Below are 17244 nucleotides of genomic sequence, written 5' to 3'. Positions count from 1 at the left end.
GCATTCCTGACTTGGCAAAAGCAGGCTTTGAAGTAAACTTTGTGGGAGATAAGTGCCAGATAAAGCAAAATGGGGCAGTGTTGGCAAATGCTAACCTTAGAACTAATATGTATGTACTGCAGTGTGAGTCTAAGGTTGCGAATGTGCAAAATGTCCCAACCCATGATATGTGTATTCATCTCCTGCACAGGCAACTGGCTCATGCTAGCTATAAGGTGCTAAACAAAACATTGGAGTTGTGTGGGGGGATGAAAAACATAAAAAGTTGTGATAATTACTTAGACTGTAATGTCTGCAAGGAGGTTAAAAGCAGGGCTTGCCCAGTAGCAAGAGCAAGCCAGAGAGAAACCAAAAAACCACTGGAAGTGATCCATGCTGATGTAACTGGTCCTTTCCCACCAAGTGTCTCCCACAACAAGTACTGTTTGATCCTAGTAGATGACTATTCTAGATTTGGCTGGGTCTATCCATTAAAGCAAAAGTCTGACGTTGCCCAAACTTTGAAGTTCTGGGTAAGAAGGGTAGAAAGGCAACTTGGCGAAAAGGTGTGCTCTATTCAGTCAGACAGGGGAGGAGAGTTTATGGCAAGCTCCCTAAGAAACTGGTTGCGTTCCCAAGGTATTAAACATAGGCTTACCAACGTGGCAACGCCTCAGGAGAACGGGGTAGCAGAGCGTAGGGGAGGTGTCTTGCAGACACAAATGAAAGCATTGTTAGCAGATGCAAATCTCCCAATTAAGTACTGGGCTGAGAGTATTAAGACCGCAAATTATATTGGGAATCGCTTATGGTCAAGGGTACTAGATGACATACCCTATAAAATTCTCTATAACAAAAGTCCCAGTTTGCAACATTTGAGAATCTTTGGGACAAAGGCGTGGGTTGACATACCTGTAAAGAATCGAAGAAAAGGTGGGAAAAGGGCACAGCAGTTGCTATTCCTTGGGTTTGAAAGTGGTACGAAAGCCTACAGGTTTGAAGATGATAAAAATCTTTTGAGTTATAGTCGATCAGCCAGCTTTGATGAGCAAAGAAATTGGCCCAAGATACATGCAAACCTGCTGCCAGAAAAAGTTTTACTGCCGAGCGTACCTGATAAGGCAGTTGAAACAAAGCTAAGAATTGGCAGCTCTCCCAGAGAAACTGAAAAGGAGGAGGTAAAGGTTGAGCATTTTTCTCCAGCTGCTAGCATGGAGCAGGGGAGAGAAGAGAGTGCAACAGGGACAGGAGGAGGTAGATCTCCAGAGTCAATCCACCCCAAAAGCAGTCCTGAAGGTAGCCCAGGGGGTGAGATTAATGAACCAAGGAGGTCTGCAAGAAGTAATAAAGGTCAACCTCCAGACCGTTATGGGTTCCCAGCCACCATAAACCAGGTTTGTGTAACTGAGCCAGAAAACTTTGAAGAAGTGCAAGAGTTACCTACTCTAGAGAAAGAGGCGTGGTTAAAGGCAATGCAGGCAGAGTATAACTCTCTGCTAAACAACAATGTGTTTGTCCCTACAGAATTGCCTGAAGGTAAAAAGCCCATAAGCTGTAAGTGGGTTTTTAAAGTGAAAAAGCTGGCTGATGGTAGTTATCAGAGGAAAGCCAGATTGGTTGCAAGGGGCTTTACACAAAGAAAAATGATACATTATGATGAAGTGTTTGCCCCAACAGCAAAGGCTGAAACAGTAAAATCAGTTTTAGCAATGGCAAGTCTGAGAGGGTTAAAAGTTAATCATTTTGATGTTGCCTCAGCATATTTAAATGCTCCTATTGATGCCGAGGTGTATTTACAGCAAATACCAGGTTATGAGCTGGAAAAAGACGGCATGGTGTTAAAGCTGCAAAGGGCACTATATGGTTTACACCAAAGTGCACGTCTATGGCATGAATGCATAGACACAACTTTGAAAAAGATGGGATTCAAACAAAGCCTGGCTGATTCCTGTTTATATTCAGCAATGGTGCAAGGAAGTGTTTGTTATTTACTTTTGTTTGTTGACGATATCTGTCTGATAACAACTGCACAAAAGCAAGTGTATTGGTTTATAAACAGCCTAGGTAACAAATACAAACTGAAGTATTTGGGAGAGATTCAGAATTACTTAGGAGTAGAGGTTCAGAGAAATGAAGAGGGCGTCTACTCTCTGAGTCAGAAGGAAAAAATTGAAAAGTTACTGAAGACATATGGAATGGAGAGGGCAAATGAGGCTGACACTCCCATAACTACCCAGTACAAAAATGAACCAGAAGGACAAAAATGTGAGAATGCAACAGCATTTCATTCTCTGTTGGGGTCTCTGTTATATTTAAGTTGTTGGACAAGACCCGACATAACATTGGCAGTGCACATGTTAAGCCAAAGAAGTGAGGACCCGGCTCAGAGAGATTGGGTAGCACTTAAAAGAATCCTAAGGTATCTGAAAGGCACAAAAGATTACAAACTGGTGCTGGATACAGGATATGATCAGCAAGTGTATGCATACGCTGATGCCAGCTGGGGGGACAGAGAAAATGGAAAGTCTACCACTGGCTATGCCATATATATTGGAAATGCCCTGGTTCAGTGGAAATCCCAGAAACAAACATTTGTTGCCACAAGTACTTGTGAAGCAGAGTACTCAGCCATAAGCGAATGTGTGTCACAAATAGAATGGTTTGCTTGCCTAACAAAAGAGCTTGGAATACCTTCTGAAATGCCAATCACTGTGCTAAGTGACAACATGGCTGCACAACAGCTTGCCAACCAACAGAACTTTAAAAGCAAGAGTAAACATATAGCTATAAGATACGGAAATGTGAAAAATGCTTTGGAAAGAAATGTGTTAAAGGTACAGCACTGTAACACAAAATGTAATGTGGCAGATTTGTATACAAAATGTTTGGATGCTCCTAAATTTTGAGACTTAAGAGAATTATTAGGTCTCAAGCCTTTGACTTAAGGAGGAGTGTTGGGATTCGCAGGATACTGGATAAGTCTGCAGGCTTCAACAGGATGATGCAATACTCTGCTGGGTCAGAGTGACTCAGCAGGAGTGTAATTGGCTATCACCTGTTTTAAAAGGAAAGCCTGTGTAACAGTGGGTGTGGTGGTTGTGCTGTATGGTGGTTGTGCTGTAGTGTGGTGGTGGAGAGTATTCGTTTGTAAGTACTCTGTATGGACTGTTTCTTTTGTAAATGCCTGTTTATGACTCACATTAAAAAAGACTGCACTGGAAAAACCTGGAACTCTTAGCGTCTCTGCTGAAAGCGCCGCGTGGAAAACGTGACAAGACCAACACGGCTACCTATCTGTAACTGGAACTATTGATCAGGTGAGTGTTCTCCTTTTAAAAGAGGCAGGTGGAATCTCCACGATTGCTAATAACATAACATTGAAAGGCTAGTGAAATATGGGGAGCCCTAGAGCATCTGCTTGGCATGCAGAATGTCCCGGGGTCAACTCCTGACACCTCCTGCCAGGGCTGGACAAAATCCCTGCCTGAAACTCTGGGGAGCTGCTGCCAGTCAGTGTAGGCCAGGGGTCCTCAATCTATGTCCCGCGGGCTGAATCCAGCCCTCCAGGGTCGTGAATCTGGCCTGCGCGGCCATTTCAGAACCTGTGAAATGTCCAAGGCTGAAAGCATCTCGCTGCCCGCTCAGTCAGTCCCTGTGTTGTGTTGAGGTAAACGCCACTAGCATGGTGGCGGCTCTACCAATGAAAGGCCAGCGGGTTTCACTCGGGGACAGGGAAGTGTTGTCTTTTGGCTTGAAGAGCAAAGTTGAGGTTGGCGGAGGAAGGCAGACCTGGATCAATTCGGTTTCCTTACATAGACGTTTACTTTATTTTTTTTTATAAATATTTTATTAGGTTTTTAATAAACAAATTTCCACTTTCAAATACATACTTCCATAGATCCAATAGACTCCCCCCATCTCCCGAGCACTGCATTCCCTGTGTAACCAAAACCTCAGCAATTTGTTAACTTATTTTATACATAACAATATATCTTCCATTTTATCGTGTTATCTGATGTAAACATTTCAGTACAATTGCATTAATTTTTAATTTCCACACAATAAAAATATTTCATTATCTCACTTCTGTCTTATAGTGTCTTATTTATCAATTCAGAAATTTGCCGATACTGAAGCTATACCTTCCTAGAAAGGAGCATTTTTTAACATTCATACAACTTATAATGCTTTTTCAAATAGTCCTTAAAATTTTTCCAAACTTCCTCCGTTTCTTCTTCTCCCGAGTCTCGAATTCTGCCAGTCATTTCAGCCAACTCCATATAGTCCATCAGCTGCGTCTGCCATTCTTCCAATGTGGGTAGATTTTGTGTCTTCCAGTGCTTTGCCAACAAAATCCTCGCTGCTGTAGTAGCGTACATAAAGAAAGTTCTATCTTTCTTGACCATCCTCTGGTCTACCATGCCCAGAAGGAAGGCCTCCGGTTTCTTAGGTAAGGTGAATCTCAGCACCTTTTTTAGTTCATTATGTATCATTTCCCAGAAGGCCTTCACTTTCGGGCAGGTCCACCAGAGGTGTAAAAATGTCCCTTCCTCTTCCTTACATTTCCAACATTTATTATCGGACAGGTGATATATCTTTGCAAGCTTGACTGGGGTCATGTACCACCGGTATATCATTTTCATAATGTTTTCCTTCAAGGCAGTACATGCCGTGAATTTCATTCCGGTGTTCCATAACCTTTCCCAGTCTTCAAACATAATGTTATGCCCCAAGTCCTGTGCCCACTTTATCATAGAGGATTTGACAATCTCATCCTGTGTGTTCCATTTAAGCAGCAAGTTATACATTCTCGAAATTAGCTTAGATTTTGGCTCAAGCAACTCTGTCTCTAGTTTCGATTTTTCCTCCTGGAAACCCACTTTTTTGTCTGCTTTAAAAACTTCCTGGATTTGAGCATAATGCAACCAATCTCGCACCTTGTTTTTTAACTTTTCCATACTCTGTAACCTCCATTTATCTCCAATTTTTTCAATTATTTCCCAATATTTAGGCCAGTGGGCCTCCATATTGAGTCTTTTACGTGCTTTGGCCTCCATCGGTGAGAGCCACCTCGGAGTTTTACTCTCCAATAAGTCTTTATATTTTGACCAGACCATGAAAATTGCCCTTCTGACAATATGGTTTTTGAACAATTTATGAACTTTAACCTTGTCATACCACAAATATGCATGCCACCCAAAAGCATTATCAAATCCCTCCAGGTCAAGGACATCGGTGTTCTCCAATAAAATCCAATCCTTCAACCAGCAGAGGGCTGCAGCTTCATAATATAACCTCAAGTCCGTCAGGGCAAACCCCCCTCTTTCTTTCGCATCTGTTAGTATTTTAAACTTTATTCGGGGCTTTTTGCCCTGCCAGACAAATTTAGATAAGTCCCTCTGCCATTTTCCAAAACATTCCACCTTATCCACGATCTGGAGGGCCTGAAACAAAAATAGCATTTTCGGCAATACATTCATCTTTATAGCAGCTATTCTGCCCAGCAAGGAAAGTTTTAATCTTGACCATATTTCCAGATCTCTTTTGATCTCTGACCAACATTTCTCATAGTTGTCCTTAAATAAATTCAAATTTTTGGAGGTCAAATGGACCCCTAGGTACTTTACTTTTTTGACCACATTTAGTTCTGTTTCTTTTCTGAACTCCTCTATTTCAGTAGTTGTCAAGTTTTTTGCTAAAACTTTAGTTTTTTGTTTATTCAGCTTGAATCCCGCCACCCGACCAAAGTCAGAAATTAATTCTAACGCTCTTTTAGTACTAGAGGCTGGCTCCTGTAATGTTAATACCAAGTCATCTGCAAAAGCTTTCAGTTTATATTGTTTCTCTCCGACCACAATTCCCTGTGTCAACCGGTCATTTCTAATCATGTTCAATAGCACCTCCAGGACTGAAATAAACAACAGAGGAGATAGAGGGCACCCCTGTCGTGTCCCTTTTTCAATTTTGAACTCCTCTGTCACCACGTTGTTTACTATCAATTTAGCTTTTTGTTCTGAATAAATTGCTTCTATTCCATTTTCAAACCCCCGCCCTACTCCCATCCTTTCCAAATTTTTCTTCATAAACAGCCAAGAAATGTTGTCAAAGGCCTTCTCCGCATCAATAAAAATCAACACCGCTCTTGTGTTTGAATTAATCTGTAAAAACTCCAAAATGTCAATGATGTTTCTTGTGTTGTCAAATAAATGCCTACCAGGGAGAAAGCCTGCTTGGTCCTTATGAATCACTTCATTTAAGACTTTCTTAAACCTACTTGCCAAAATGTCTGCAAAAATTTTGTAATCCACATTTAGGAGTGAGATAGGACGGTAGTTTTTAAGTTGAGTTTTTTCAGATTCTAGTTTTGGGATCAACGTGATGAAAGCTTCTTTCCACGTTTCCGGTGCCTTCCTCCCCTCCATAATCTGGTTGCAAACTTCCAGCAATGGTTGTATCAATGAATCCTTCAGTACCTTATAATATTTGGAAGTAAGCCCATCAGGTCCCGGAGATTTGCCCAGTTGAAGGTTCTGAATGGCGCATTCAATTTCTTGAGTTGTAATATTACAGTTCAGGATTGCTCTCATTTCCTGGGGTATTTTTTGTAATCCATTAGTTATAACAAATTGGTCCACCTCTGAGCTTTTTTGTGGCCTTTGAGAATAAAGTTCTTTGAAATATCTCTGGAAGGACTTTCTAATTTCGTCGGGTTTCTGAACCATTCTCCCTTCAATCTCTAGATTTGTAACTGTGTTAAGTTTTTGTCTCTTTTTCAACTGCCAAGCCAACAATTTTCCACATTTGTTAGCAGATTCAAAGGATCTTTGTTTCATTTGTTTAATTTTCCATTCCACCTCTTGATTTATCAGTTTCGAATATTGTGCCTGGAAAAACTTCACTTCTCTCAATACTTCCTTTGATTTAGGCCTGGATCTCAGTTTTCTCTCTCCTTCTCTTATTTTCTCCAAGATCTTCTCCTTCTTTTCATTCCAGAGTCTTTTTTTAATCGTGTTCTGTTGTATTAGAAACCCTCTTATAACTGCTTTGCTTGCGTCCCAGATTATTCTTTTTTCCACATTTGTCTTTAAATTTATTTCAAAATAGTCCTTTAAAACTTTTTGGGCCTTCTTAACAATCTCCTGATCTCTTAACAAAGCGTCATTCATTCTCCATCTGAACGATCCGGTTGTATTTAGTCTCAATTCCATTCTCAAGGCGTTGTGGTCGGAGCAGGTTTTTGGGCAGATTTCCACTTTTCTGGTCTTAGGTGCCAGCCCTCTAGTTATCCATATTTGGTCGATTCGCGTCCATGTCATATGGGCCTCAGAAAAAAAAGTTCCTTCTTTCCCTAGAGTGTTCTTGATCCTCCATATGTCAATCAAATCCAAATTGTCAGTCATTTCAAAAAAGGTTTTTGGTAGTCTGCCATCTTTCGTTATATTAGCACTTTGTGACTTATCCATATTCACTGAGGCGACACCGTTCATATCTCCCAACATGATAATGTTATAGTCCAAATAGTCCAGCATAATCTCGTGCAGCTTCTTAAAAAATTCCGATTTTCCATCGTTTGGGGCGTAGATTCCTAGAATTAAAAACTTTTCTCCTTGTGTCTGGATTTCAATTGCCAAAATTCTGCCCTGTTCATCTTTAAATACAAATTTTGGGGACAAGTTCTCCTTTGCATAAATCACCACTCCTCTTTTCTTAACTTTATCCGATGAAATAAATTCTTGGCCTAACCTTTTATTGATTAACACTTTTCTGTGGAGTCTTGCATAGACGTTTACTTTAAAGGTGGGAGAAGGAGGTATAGTCCTATTTGTGAGAGTGGCACAGGGGTCTTTCCACTCATGTGATTTACATGCTGAAATATACTCAGAGTCGCAAAGTGATTTCATGCTCTTTATTCAGCTCATAGTGGTGAGGAGGAATGAATGAATGTTCCCTCAAAGTATCTGCTTTATATACATTATTTACACAATGGGCTGCACATGATTGGCTAATTCTGGAATTCTACTGTAAGCCAATCAGGTTGTGGATTCACTTATATCTGGAGCATGATTGGGTGGTTCCTGCCAACCAATCATATTGCTGCATTGTTCTAGGACCAATCAGACTGCTGCATTCTGAATCCTATTGTTCTAGGACCAATCAGACTGCTGCAATTTGGATCCTATTGTTCTAGGACCAATCAGACTGCTGCAGTTTGGATCCTATTCAACTCAGTACATAACACATGCTCTGAAAGTTGGGATCTGTTTTGAGATTTAAATTTTAAAAGGGTGGAGTGGAACTGGATATTGACCATCTTGTTAGCCTGGGGCAGGGCTCAGCAACCTTTTTCAGCCGTGAGGCGGTCCACTGTCCCTCAGACCATGTGGGGGGCCAGACTATTTTTTTGGGGGGGAATGAACAAATTCCTATACCCCACAAATAACCCAGAGATGCACACTAATTCCCGAATCGTCTGCGGGCCGGATTGAGAAGATGATTGGGCCGCATCCGGCCCCAACCCTTAGTTTGCCTACCCCTGGCCTCGGGAGTCACATTCTGGTTGAAGGAGGCCAAGATTGGTCCCCAAGGCTTGGGATGTCCCTCCCCTACCATAGGACTTTGAACCCAGGAGAAAACTCTTGGAATAGCCTTGCCAGGTTCTCAGGGAGGACTCACCTGTCCCCATGTCCTTCTCTTTGCAGATGTGCTGCGGTTGCACATCCCTCCCCCAGGGGTGAGTATTGGGGAGAACCAGAGCAGGGACTCAGACCTGCCCTCCTTGCCCCCCCACTCTGCACTCTGGGATGTGGAGAAGCCCTCCCTTCCTGAGGAACTGACAGACTGGCTTTTCCCTTTCACCTGCTGGAAGAAGATCAGCTGTACCTGCCGGAGGTGATTCAGAACTGCCAGGCAGCTCAGCTCAGGGGGCTCTGAACCCCGAAGTGCTCCAAGCAGGAGGCGGCCAAAGCCATCCTGGTGAGTGATGGGTGGTGTGGGGGAGGGAGGGACTTTGGGGAAGGGGTTGTCTGTCTGCGGGAGAGGAGGATCCTACTGGCCCAAGTTCACGTATCCTGTTTGAAAGGGGAATCATCTTAGGGACTTCCTGTGAACATCTGGGTCAGGAATGCTGTTCCTGGAATGGACAAACACACAAGACGTAACCGGCTGTGCATTCACATAAACAATACTCTTCTATATATTCTTATCACAATATCAAATGTTTATCTTGCACATAAACAACACATAAAGTGCAATAATATGTGAGATTTTGACCAGCTTCGGCCCATCTGAAGCTGAAGCTAGTACCGGCTCAGTCACACACACAGCGGAAGGATAAGCAGTATGTGCCACATTCTTAACTTTATTTACACTTCTGTGCTGTGAGAATACAAACATGCATCGACCAAGGAGAAGAGTCGGCGGAAGAAGAGTGGAAGAAATTTAAAGTTTATCTTCAGAAATATTGTAAAATTATGGAATGTTAGAAAGATGTTGGGGGAAAAAATTAGGTGGTTTTAGCAGAAAAGATATAAAGGATTAAGTAAAAATGAATTGGTGAAAGAGAGAATGTAAAATTATAGTATATTAAGATAAACTATTAGGATAAAAACAAAGTTGGAAGGATTTGCTGAAATATCTAACTGAATTAGAATACAAAAATGGGAGGCATGAGGAGGTCAAGGAAGTAAGTGAATGTAAGTAAGTGATGTAAAGGTTTGACTTGTTTCTCATTTCTTTTTTCTTTTTTCGGTTTTTGATGATGTTTTTCTGTATGTATTGTTTTTTCTTTTTCTTCTTTGTTATGTATATATATATTTCCTTTTTTTCCTGTAACCTTTAAAATCTTAACAAAAAATTATTTTTTTAAAAAAAGAGAATACAAACATGCATCTTGCCTCTGCGAGAGCAGAGAAGCAACTCCTCTCGGAAACAAAGAACACCGAGAGAAACAGTGAAAAACAGGAAACCAGTGAACGTCACATCCAGTCTCCCATTCCTGTGGGAATCCAACAGTAACTCTGACTGTGGAAGGCAAAACAATGTCCCGTGACTGCACTTGCTGCACAGTGAGGGAAATAGAAACCAACATAATATAGACAAGAGCCAGGGACTCTGTGGTGGGGGCAGCTGAGGGCCGTTTTGGCCCAGACTGGCCCCTGACCCTGAGACGCTCTTTCCACCCACAGGACCTCAGATGTTACGCCCTTTGGGAAAGTGGGGAGGAACAGAAACCAGTGGCCAACAGCATCCCTTCTCTGCTGGCCTTTGCCCGAAGTTGTCCCATCTCAGAGCAAGTAGCTCTCCTTCATGGATTCAGTCCTTTCATCACTTCCATCTCCCCAAGAGGCTCCCAAGGCTACTCTTCCTCTGCAGTTGAGAACAGACCTGACTGAAAAAAACAGCTTTGTCTTCTGGTGACACCAGAGAATTCTAGAAGACATTAACCCTTTATGGATGCACGATTCCCACAGACAGGTTTCTTGGCAAGACAAGGGCCTTCTCTGGCCACTTGGGTGTCCTCCTCAGCATCTCCAAAGAAGGAGCTGGGTTGCAAGAGCTGCAGCAAAGGGGGGGCAAGCCAGGCTAATGGGGGAGGCTGTCTAGCTAGGAAAGCAAGACCCAGAGTGAGCCCCTGTGAGTAAATAAAACTATATGGACCTGGGACCCCTGGAGTCTCACTGCCCAGAGATGGGGGTAGTTTGCAAATATGCACACACACACACGCACACACACACACACAGAGTCCAGCTTGCCAGGATCAAAGAACTGCAGAGAGTTCTGAATCAGACCGTCGATCCATCTACCTCAGGATGGCCTACAGTGATTGGCAGCAACCGCTCTGTGGGGTTTCTCTCCCAGCCTTACAAAACACTCGGATTACGTAGAGCATGTTATATATCTGAATTCCCACTCAACAGATTGTAGGAATGCAAAATAGAATCGTAGAGTGATGGGAAGTTTTGCTTCTGCACATGACTCTGGAAAAACCATTTTAAGCTGAGACATTCCTTCATCACCCTCGAATGTTCAGTTCACATTGAGTTCATGAGACATTGCATTCTGACCTGTTCTTAGTGCTTGGTTGACCACATCTACGGATGAATGCTATATATTAATCACTAGTTATAATTTAATAAGGAGGTTTTCATGCCTGTCCAATTCTGTGTTCCCTTTCCCAACCTTTAATCTATTGATGATTAATGCCCATATGCAACCTTTGCATTGTATTTGTGTTAACCAATCAGCAACAAGCACATATGTGGCAATGCTGTAATATTCAATGAAAGGGACTCCACGAGACATGCTCGGTAGATGCCTCCCATATGACACTGGTCAGAGGGACCCTGGGGGTCATCTAGTCCAACCCCCTGCAAGGCAGGATAATCAGGAGACGTTGGACAAAGGCGCCCTTTTGGAGAACAAGAACTGCAGGATCCTCCTGCGCAGCTCCCGGGTCCGGATGCCGTAAATGACGGGGTTGAGCACCGGGGGCAAAATGAGGTAGAGATTGGCAATGAGGATATGTGCATAATGGGGGATGTTGCGTCCGAAGCGGTGGGTGAGGAAGGAGAAGAAGGCAGGAGTGTAGAAGACACAAATGACTGCAACATGAGAGCCACAAGTGCCCAAGGATTTGAGCCGGGCCTCTTTGGAGGGGAGCCGGAAAACAGACTGCAAGATCAGCACATAGGACAGAATAATGAGGACCACATCAAGCATGAGGATGGTAATAGTGAACAAGCCATAAATCATATTGATCCGGATGTCGGCACAGGCCAGCTTGGCAATGCCCATGTGCTCACAGTAGGTGTGGGCAAGGATGACGTGGTCGCTGCAAAAGGGCAGGCGGAGAGTCAAGAGGGCAATGGGCAGCACAAATAGGAATGTCCTCAGCACAACGGAAGCACACATCCAGGCTACCCTTGCCTTGGTCAAGATGGTGGTGTATCTCAGAGGGTCACAGATGGCCACGTACCTGTCAAAGGCCATGGCTAGCAGCACGACAGACTCCATCCCCGTGAAGCTGTGGATGAAGAACATCTGAGCCAGGCAGGCCCCATGGCTGATCTCCCCAAGGCCAAACCAGAAGATGGCCAGCATCTTGGGCAGAGTGGAGGTGGAGAGGCCCAGGTCGATGGCCGAAAGGACGGAGAGGAAGTAGAACATGGGCTGGTGGAGGCTGGCTTCCGTTTTGATGATGAAGAGGATGGTGCAGTTGCCCACGAGAGCAACGAGGTAGCCGAGGCAGAAGGGGATGGAGATCCAGGAGTGAAGCGCCTCCAGCCCTGGGACCCCCAGCAGGATGAAGGTGGGGGAATAAAAGTGGGTGGCATTCGAAAGAGGCATTCTCCTCCTGGACCCAGCTAGAGAACAGGTCACTGAGACCCTGCCAAGAAGAAGAAAACAGGCCAGCATTTTCCTCCATGGCTCCTCATGGACACATAGACCCTTTCCCAGCAATCCTGTTTCATGTTAAGAAAACCATTGTGTGTTTGTGTGGAGGGGATGAGCCCGCCAGCTGGATTTGGCCAGAGTGTAGGTCCCTGTGTCCGACCAAAGAAAATGAAAAAAGCAGTCTGCACGCTGCTGTATGAGGAACTTTCCTGTCTGCTCCTCCTCTCCCACCCATCAATTCATTGGGCCAATTTAGTCTGACAAAACTGGTGGGGGTGGCGGCTCTCCACTTTCCTCATCCTGTACATGGTTCTGTATTCTTCTATCGTGTGTTCACCCCCCCCCCTACGCCACCACCACCACATTTCCCACTAATGTCTCCTTCATCAAAACCAGCCTTTCTCTGTGGGGAACCTGATTCCTCCACCACCACACGCCCTGATCTTCTCATTCACCTTTTGCAGCTCTACAGTGACCAGAGCTGGACATGCCAATTGCAACAAAGGTTCCTTGGAAGGAGAGGTAACTTGCTGCCCTCCCCCTTCAAAAAATGGTCCCAGCAACTGCCTCTCCCTCCCCATCTCAGCCTCTTAATCGCAGGGTCAAGCCCCACATTGGGCAAAAAAGTCCCTCAGTGTGGGGAATTGGACTAGAAGCACCTTGTGGTCCTTCCAACTTGTCAGTTCTATGATTCTATTACTCCCCTCCTTTCCACTCACCTTGATAGGACCTTTTGTTCTGCCAGCTCACCTACAGATCAACACAGCAAGGTGTGCTCTGCTGAGCCACAGAGTCAAAGGTCTACTGGCAGCTGCATCGTGGATGGAGGAGCATCCCTCAGATCTGACTCCACTTGGCTGATCAGAAAGCAGCATTTATAGTGTTTCTGTGGAGGCGCTAGGGTGGACATCTCGGGGGGCCGTTTCAGTGTAGAAAGAGCTTTGCTCCATCCCAATTCCCATGGCATCCGAACCGCCCACACCTGGAGCATCTCTTCCAAGTTAACAGAGTCAGGGGGACTGTGGAGAGCGGACCCCAATCCCACCTCCAGGCTTAGGATTCTTTATCATTCTACATCTCCAGCAGACTTGGGAAGAGTGGAACAGAAGGTAGCTTGAAAGAGACAACAGCTTCACAGCTGAGAATCCTGTAATGGGCAGAGCAGGAATACCAGATAGGTGGGTTGGCAGGCAGAGAATAAAACAGTGTGATACCTGTATGCATTGATGAATATAAATGGTCAGATTTTTATTTTTTAAAAGAATGGGGAACTGAGCTAGGGCAACTCATTTTCTTAGAGTGGCAATGGCACCCACCCAAGAGGGGCCAGAACTGAGTTCCAGCAAGTTCTGGCTGGAAAAAGACCCAGGTTAGGCCCATTATTAAGTGAGGCCAGTGTAACATGCACAGGAATGGGAACTGACCACAAGACTAGTAAAAACCAGTTAAAGGGGAAATTAATGGCTGATTGTTAAAGAGAAAAACAACTCCAGATAAGGTACAAGGAGGGTTCTGACACAGATACTAAAATCAAATTGGGAGGGTAAGTGTTTTTCATGAACTATGGCTTGATGAGAGATGGTGAAGTGCAGACGAGGCAGAAAGTGGTTGGGTAAAGGATGAACAGCTAAGATTATGCATATTTTGCCTATGCTGTATAGTCTGTGTCCTAATAGAAATGTAATGCATTACTGAATGAAGTCCTACTGATTGGGGATTTGGTGTGATTTCTTGAAACCACAAGGAGAATTCCCCCCAACCTCATACCTGGAAACTGAATACAGTGGTACCTCTGGTTACGAACTTAATTCATTCCGGAGGTCCATTCTTAAGCCTCTTATTCTGAGGAACGCTTTTGCTAATGGGGTCTCCCACTGTGCACACGCCTCCTGTGCACAATTTCTGTTCACATCCTGGGGCAAAGTTCACAAACAGAAGCAGCGACTTCTGGGTTAGCGGAGTTCATAACCTGAATCGTTCGTAACCAGAAGCGTTCATAACCAGAGGTACCACTGTACAGGCCTCCTGGCAGCTCTGTCTTGCCCTCAGGACCCTGCCCAGGCCGCATCCCTCATTGGCCCCATTCTGCACTCTCCCCAAGTGATTTTACCCAGCTGCCATCTGTCTTGGAACTATGACAACTGTTCTTGGTTGCCTGGATGAAGTGGGGTACATGTCTGACCACACCCATTTTGCCACAACCACCTTTGGGATGTGGCTCCCAGAAAGCATTTGATAAGAAAACATGGCCCTGAGGCTGAAAAAGGGTCACCACCACTGAATAAATCTCTGCTTTTTCAGGACTGGAAACCCAGAGTAATATGGCATCAAAAGTTCCAGATTTTATTAGGCCAGAGATATGATTAAAATTAGGAAAGAAACTTGACCATCATTTGTTAAAGCAGTCTATTACAGTATTACATACAGAACAATATAAATATGTCATTTCTGTGTGCAACCTGAGAAGGTAGTGGACTCTCCTTCATTGGAGATTTTTAAACAGAGGTTGGAGGACCATCCATCAGGGATTGTTCAGCAGCGATTCCAACAATGCAGGAAGTTGGGCTGGGTTACCCCTGGGGTTTCCTTCCAACTCTATGATTCTATGATTCCATGAGGCATTTGGAGCTTCAGGAGGGACCAACAACTGCAGGCTGGATTGATCAAAGATGGCATATAAACCTTTATGGACATTTGACACAACACAACAGAGTTGTTAGAAGGGCAATGAAATGAGAGGCAGGACTGAGATTTGGATATGCTTTGAGATTCAGGCTATGGGAAGTCGTAAAATCAAAATTACAATTCGGAAGACAATTTGATCTTTTATTTTAGTTTTTTATTTTTATTGGATTATGATTTGATATGTTAATTGGAGGTTTTTTATTGGGAAATTAATATACACTCTAACGGAAAAAAGAAGGGGAATAAAACAACATCAGCCAGCGTGGTGTAGTGGTTAAGAGCAGTGCACTCATAATCTGGTGAACCAGGTTCGCTTCCCTGCTCCTCCACATGCAGCTGCTGGGAGACCTTGGGCCAGTCACACTTCTCTGAAGTCTCTCATCCTCACTCACCTCACAGAGTGTTTGTGGTGGGGAAGGAAGGGGAAGGAGATTGTGAGCAGCTTTGAGACTCAGGGTAGTGATAAAGTGGGATATCAAATCCAAACTCCTCTTCTTCATCGTCTTCTTCTTCTTCTTCCTTTAGACAGGCAGTCTCCCCACCCCCACCCCCTTTCCAGTGCATCAATATGGAGATAGTGCTTCCCTTTGGTTTAAGCACTAGATGCTGGGAGTAAACATTTATTCATTCCACTGGTCACCCATCTTGGTTCCTACTCAAACAGTACATGGACACTTCTACATAAATGTTGTTATTGTGTTTGTGATGTGTGTGGTTCATTTTGTCATGAATGCTTTAGCTGAGTTTCTTGCATTCAGGGGGTTGGACTAGATGTCCCTTGGGGTCCCTTTCAACTCTATGATTCTATGATTCATTCAAAACCAATAAAATGTTTGTAAAAGAAAAAAGAAAGATGATGGTTAGATCCAGTGCTTTTTTCCTGGGGGTACGCAGACCCCTAAACATTTTGTGAATCTTTGTCAGAATCTCCGCTCGGCCAAGCCGATAAGGCCTCATCTTCCTCCGAGCTGAGCCTTTGAAATCGCCTCCGACGTGTTTAATGACCTGAGCCTTTGATGAGGCCTCAAGCACATTCTATCCAGCAGGGTTCCCAGCACAGGGAAGAGACGAGAGGTTTGGCTACATTGTAAAGAGTTTTATTTCTAAACTACGCAGAACAGAAAAGACATCCTCTCTCTATGAAAGCAGAGAGCAACTGAACAAAGGAACTAAGGAACAAAGGAAACAGGAAACCACTAACGTCACATCCCGTCTCCCTTTTCCCGTGAGACTGCAAGGTCTCTGGAATGTAAACAGAGTCCAGGGACTCCGCACAGCTGCACAGTGAGAAACAGAAACTAACATCCTCCCCCTTTCTGTGAACACCACTGGGCAGCGTGTCAGTACATTATAAGTACAAACCCAATTTCTGTACATAGGTACAGTGTTGATCCTTCGGAACAACCTTGGACAATAAATCAGCAGGAATTTCATTACCTGGCATGTAGGACACCGTTACAAGTCCTTTCTGAACACATTCTCTAGCATGTTGCAGCTTCTTGCACAACCAATCAAATAGACCCTGGCTGTACATATAGCAAACTCCAGATGTGCTTTTCCTGTGTGATGGCCTGGGAATCCGATTCAGAGGCTGAACCGGAGGAATCCCAGCCTGCACAGGAGTCCCCGCCTCCAGGGCCGGCTGAACTGGGGCAGGGCCTTGATTCTGAAGCCCCTGCATCTGTGCCGGATCCTCAGGAGCAGGCACCAGGTAAATCCACTCTGGCTCCAGAGGTGGTTGAGGACTCAATGCCTACAGGTGAGTCTCCCCCTGAGCCCAGTAACCCTTCAGCCTCTCCTGAACTGCAGAGGCTCAGGGCAGAGAGGCGAAGGGAACTGGTTTCTCCCCGGAGGAGTGCTTGCCTTAAGACCAGGAGAGGTGGGTCTCCTGGGGGCCGGGACCGCCCCTGGCCTCAGAGAAGATAAAGGCCAGTCAGCCCGGTCCCAGGTTGAGGGAGCAACGTCGTTGTAGAGCTGCTTCAGCCAGCATCCAGTCCTGTTCCCCCAGAGTTCCTGTCCTTGACGGCTTCTCGCTGTGGACCCCGCTTCACCCGAGGAGGACTGTCTGCCGACCCTCAACTCAGGTCCTGGGCCTCACCCCACGGTAATCTCCCCCCTGGACCTGCACAGTTTGCTCCCGCCATACCCGCACTCCCCCTTCGTTGGAGTGCGTTCGGGAAAAGCCAG

General features: G+C 44.7%; 3 protein-coding genes across 8 annotated transcripts in view; 1 reads left to right on the top strand and 2 right to left on the bottom strand.

The window, feature by feature from the left end:
* LOC309369055 (uncharacterized protein) overlaps positions 1–17244 on the bottom strand; it is a 291502-nt gene that overhangs the window by 57122 nt on the left and 217136 nt on the right. The gene's annotated exons all lie outside the window — the stretch shown is intronic.
* Positions 1–17244, top strand: part of LOC309369078 (uncharacterized protein) — a 421063-nt gene that overhangs the window by 365965 nt on the left and 37854 nt on the right. The gene's annotated exons all lie outside the window — the stretch shown is intronic.
* On the bottom strand, positions 11321–12393 carry LOC309369237 (olfactory receptor 52E4-like; the record flags this gene model as incomplete). Its single annotated transcript, XM_081910031.1, has 1 exon — positions 11321–12393. The coding sequence occupies one exon, from the start codon at positions 12391–12393 to the stop codon at positions 11362–11364; it is 1032 nt and encodes a 343-aa protein (XP_081766157.1). The 3' UTR covers positions 11321–11361.

This window comes from Podarcis melisellensis (genome assembly GCF_964234715.1).
Source record: "Podarcis melisellensis genome assembly, chromosome: 4".
Lineage (NCBI taxonomy): Eukaryota > Metazoa > Chordata > Lepidosauria > Squamata > Lacertidae > Podarcis > Podarcis melisellensis.
This window is presented reverse-complemented; position numbering and strand designations above follow the sequence as displayed.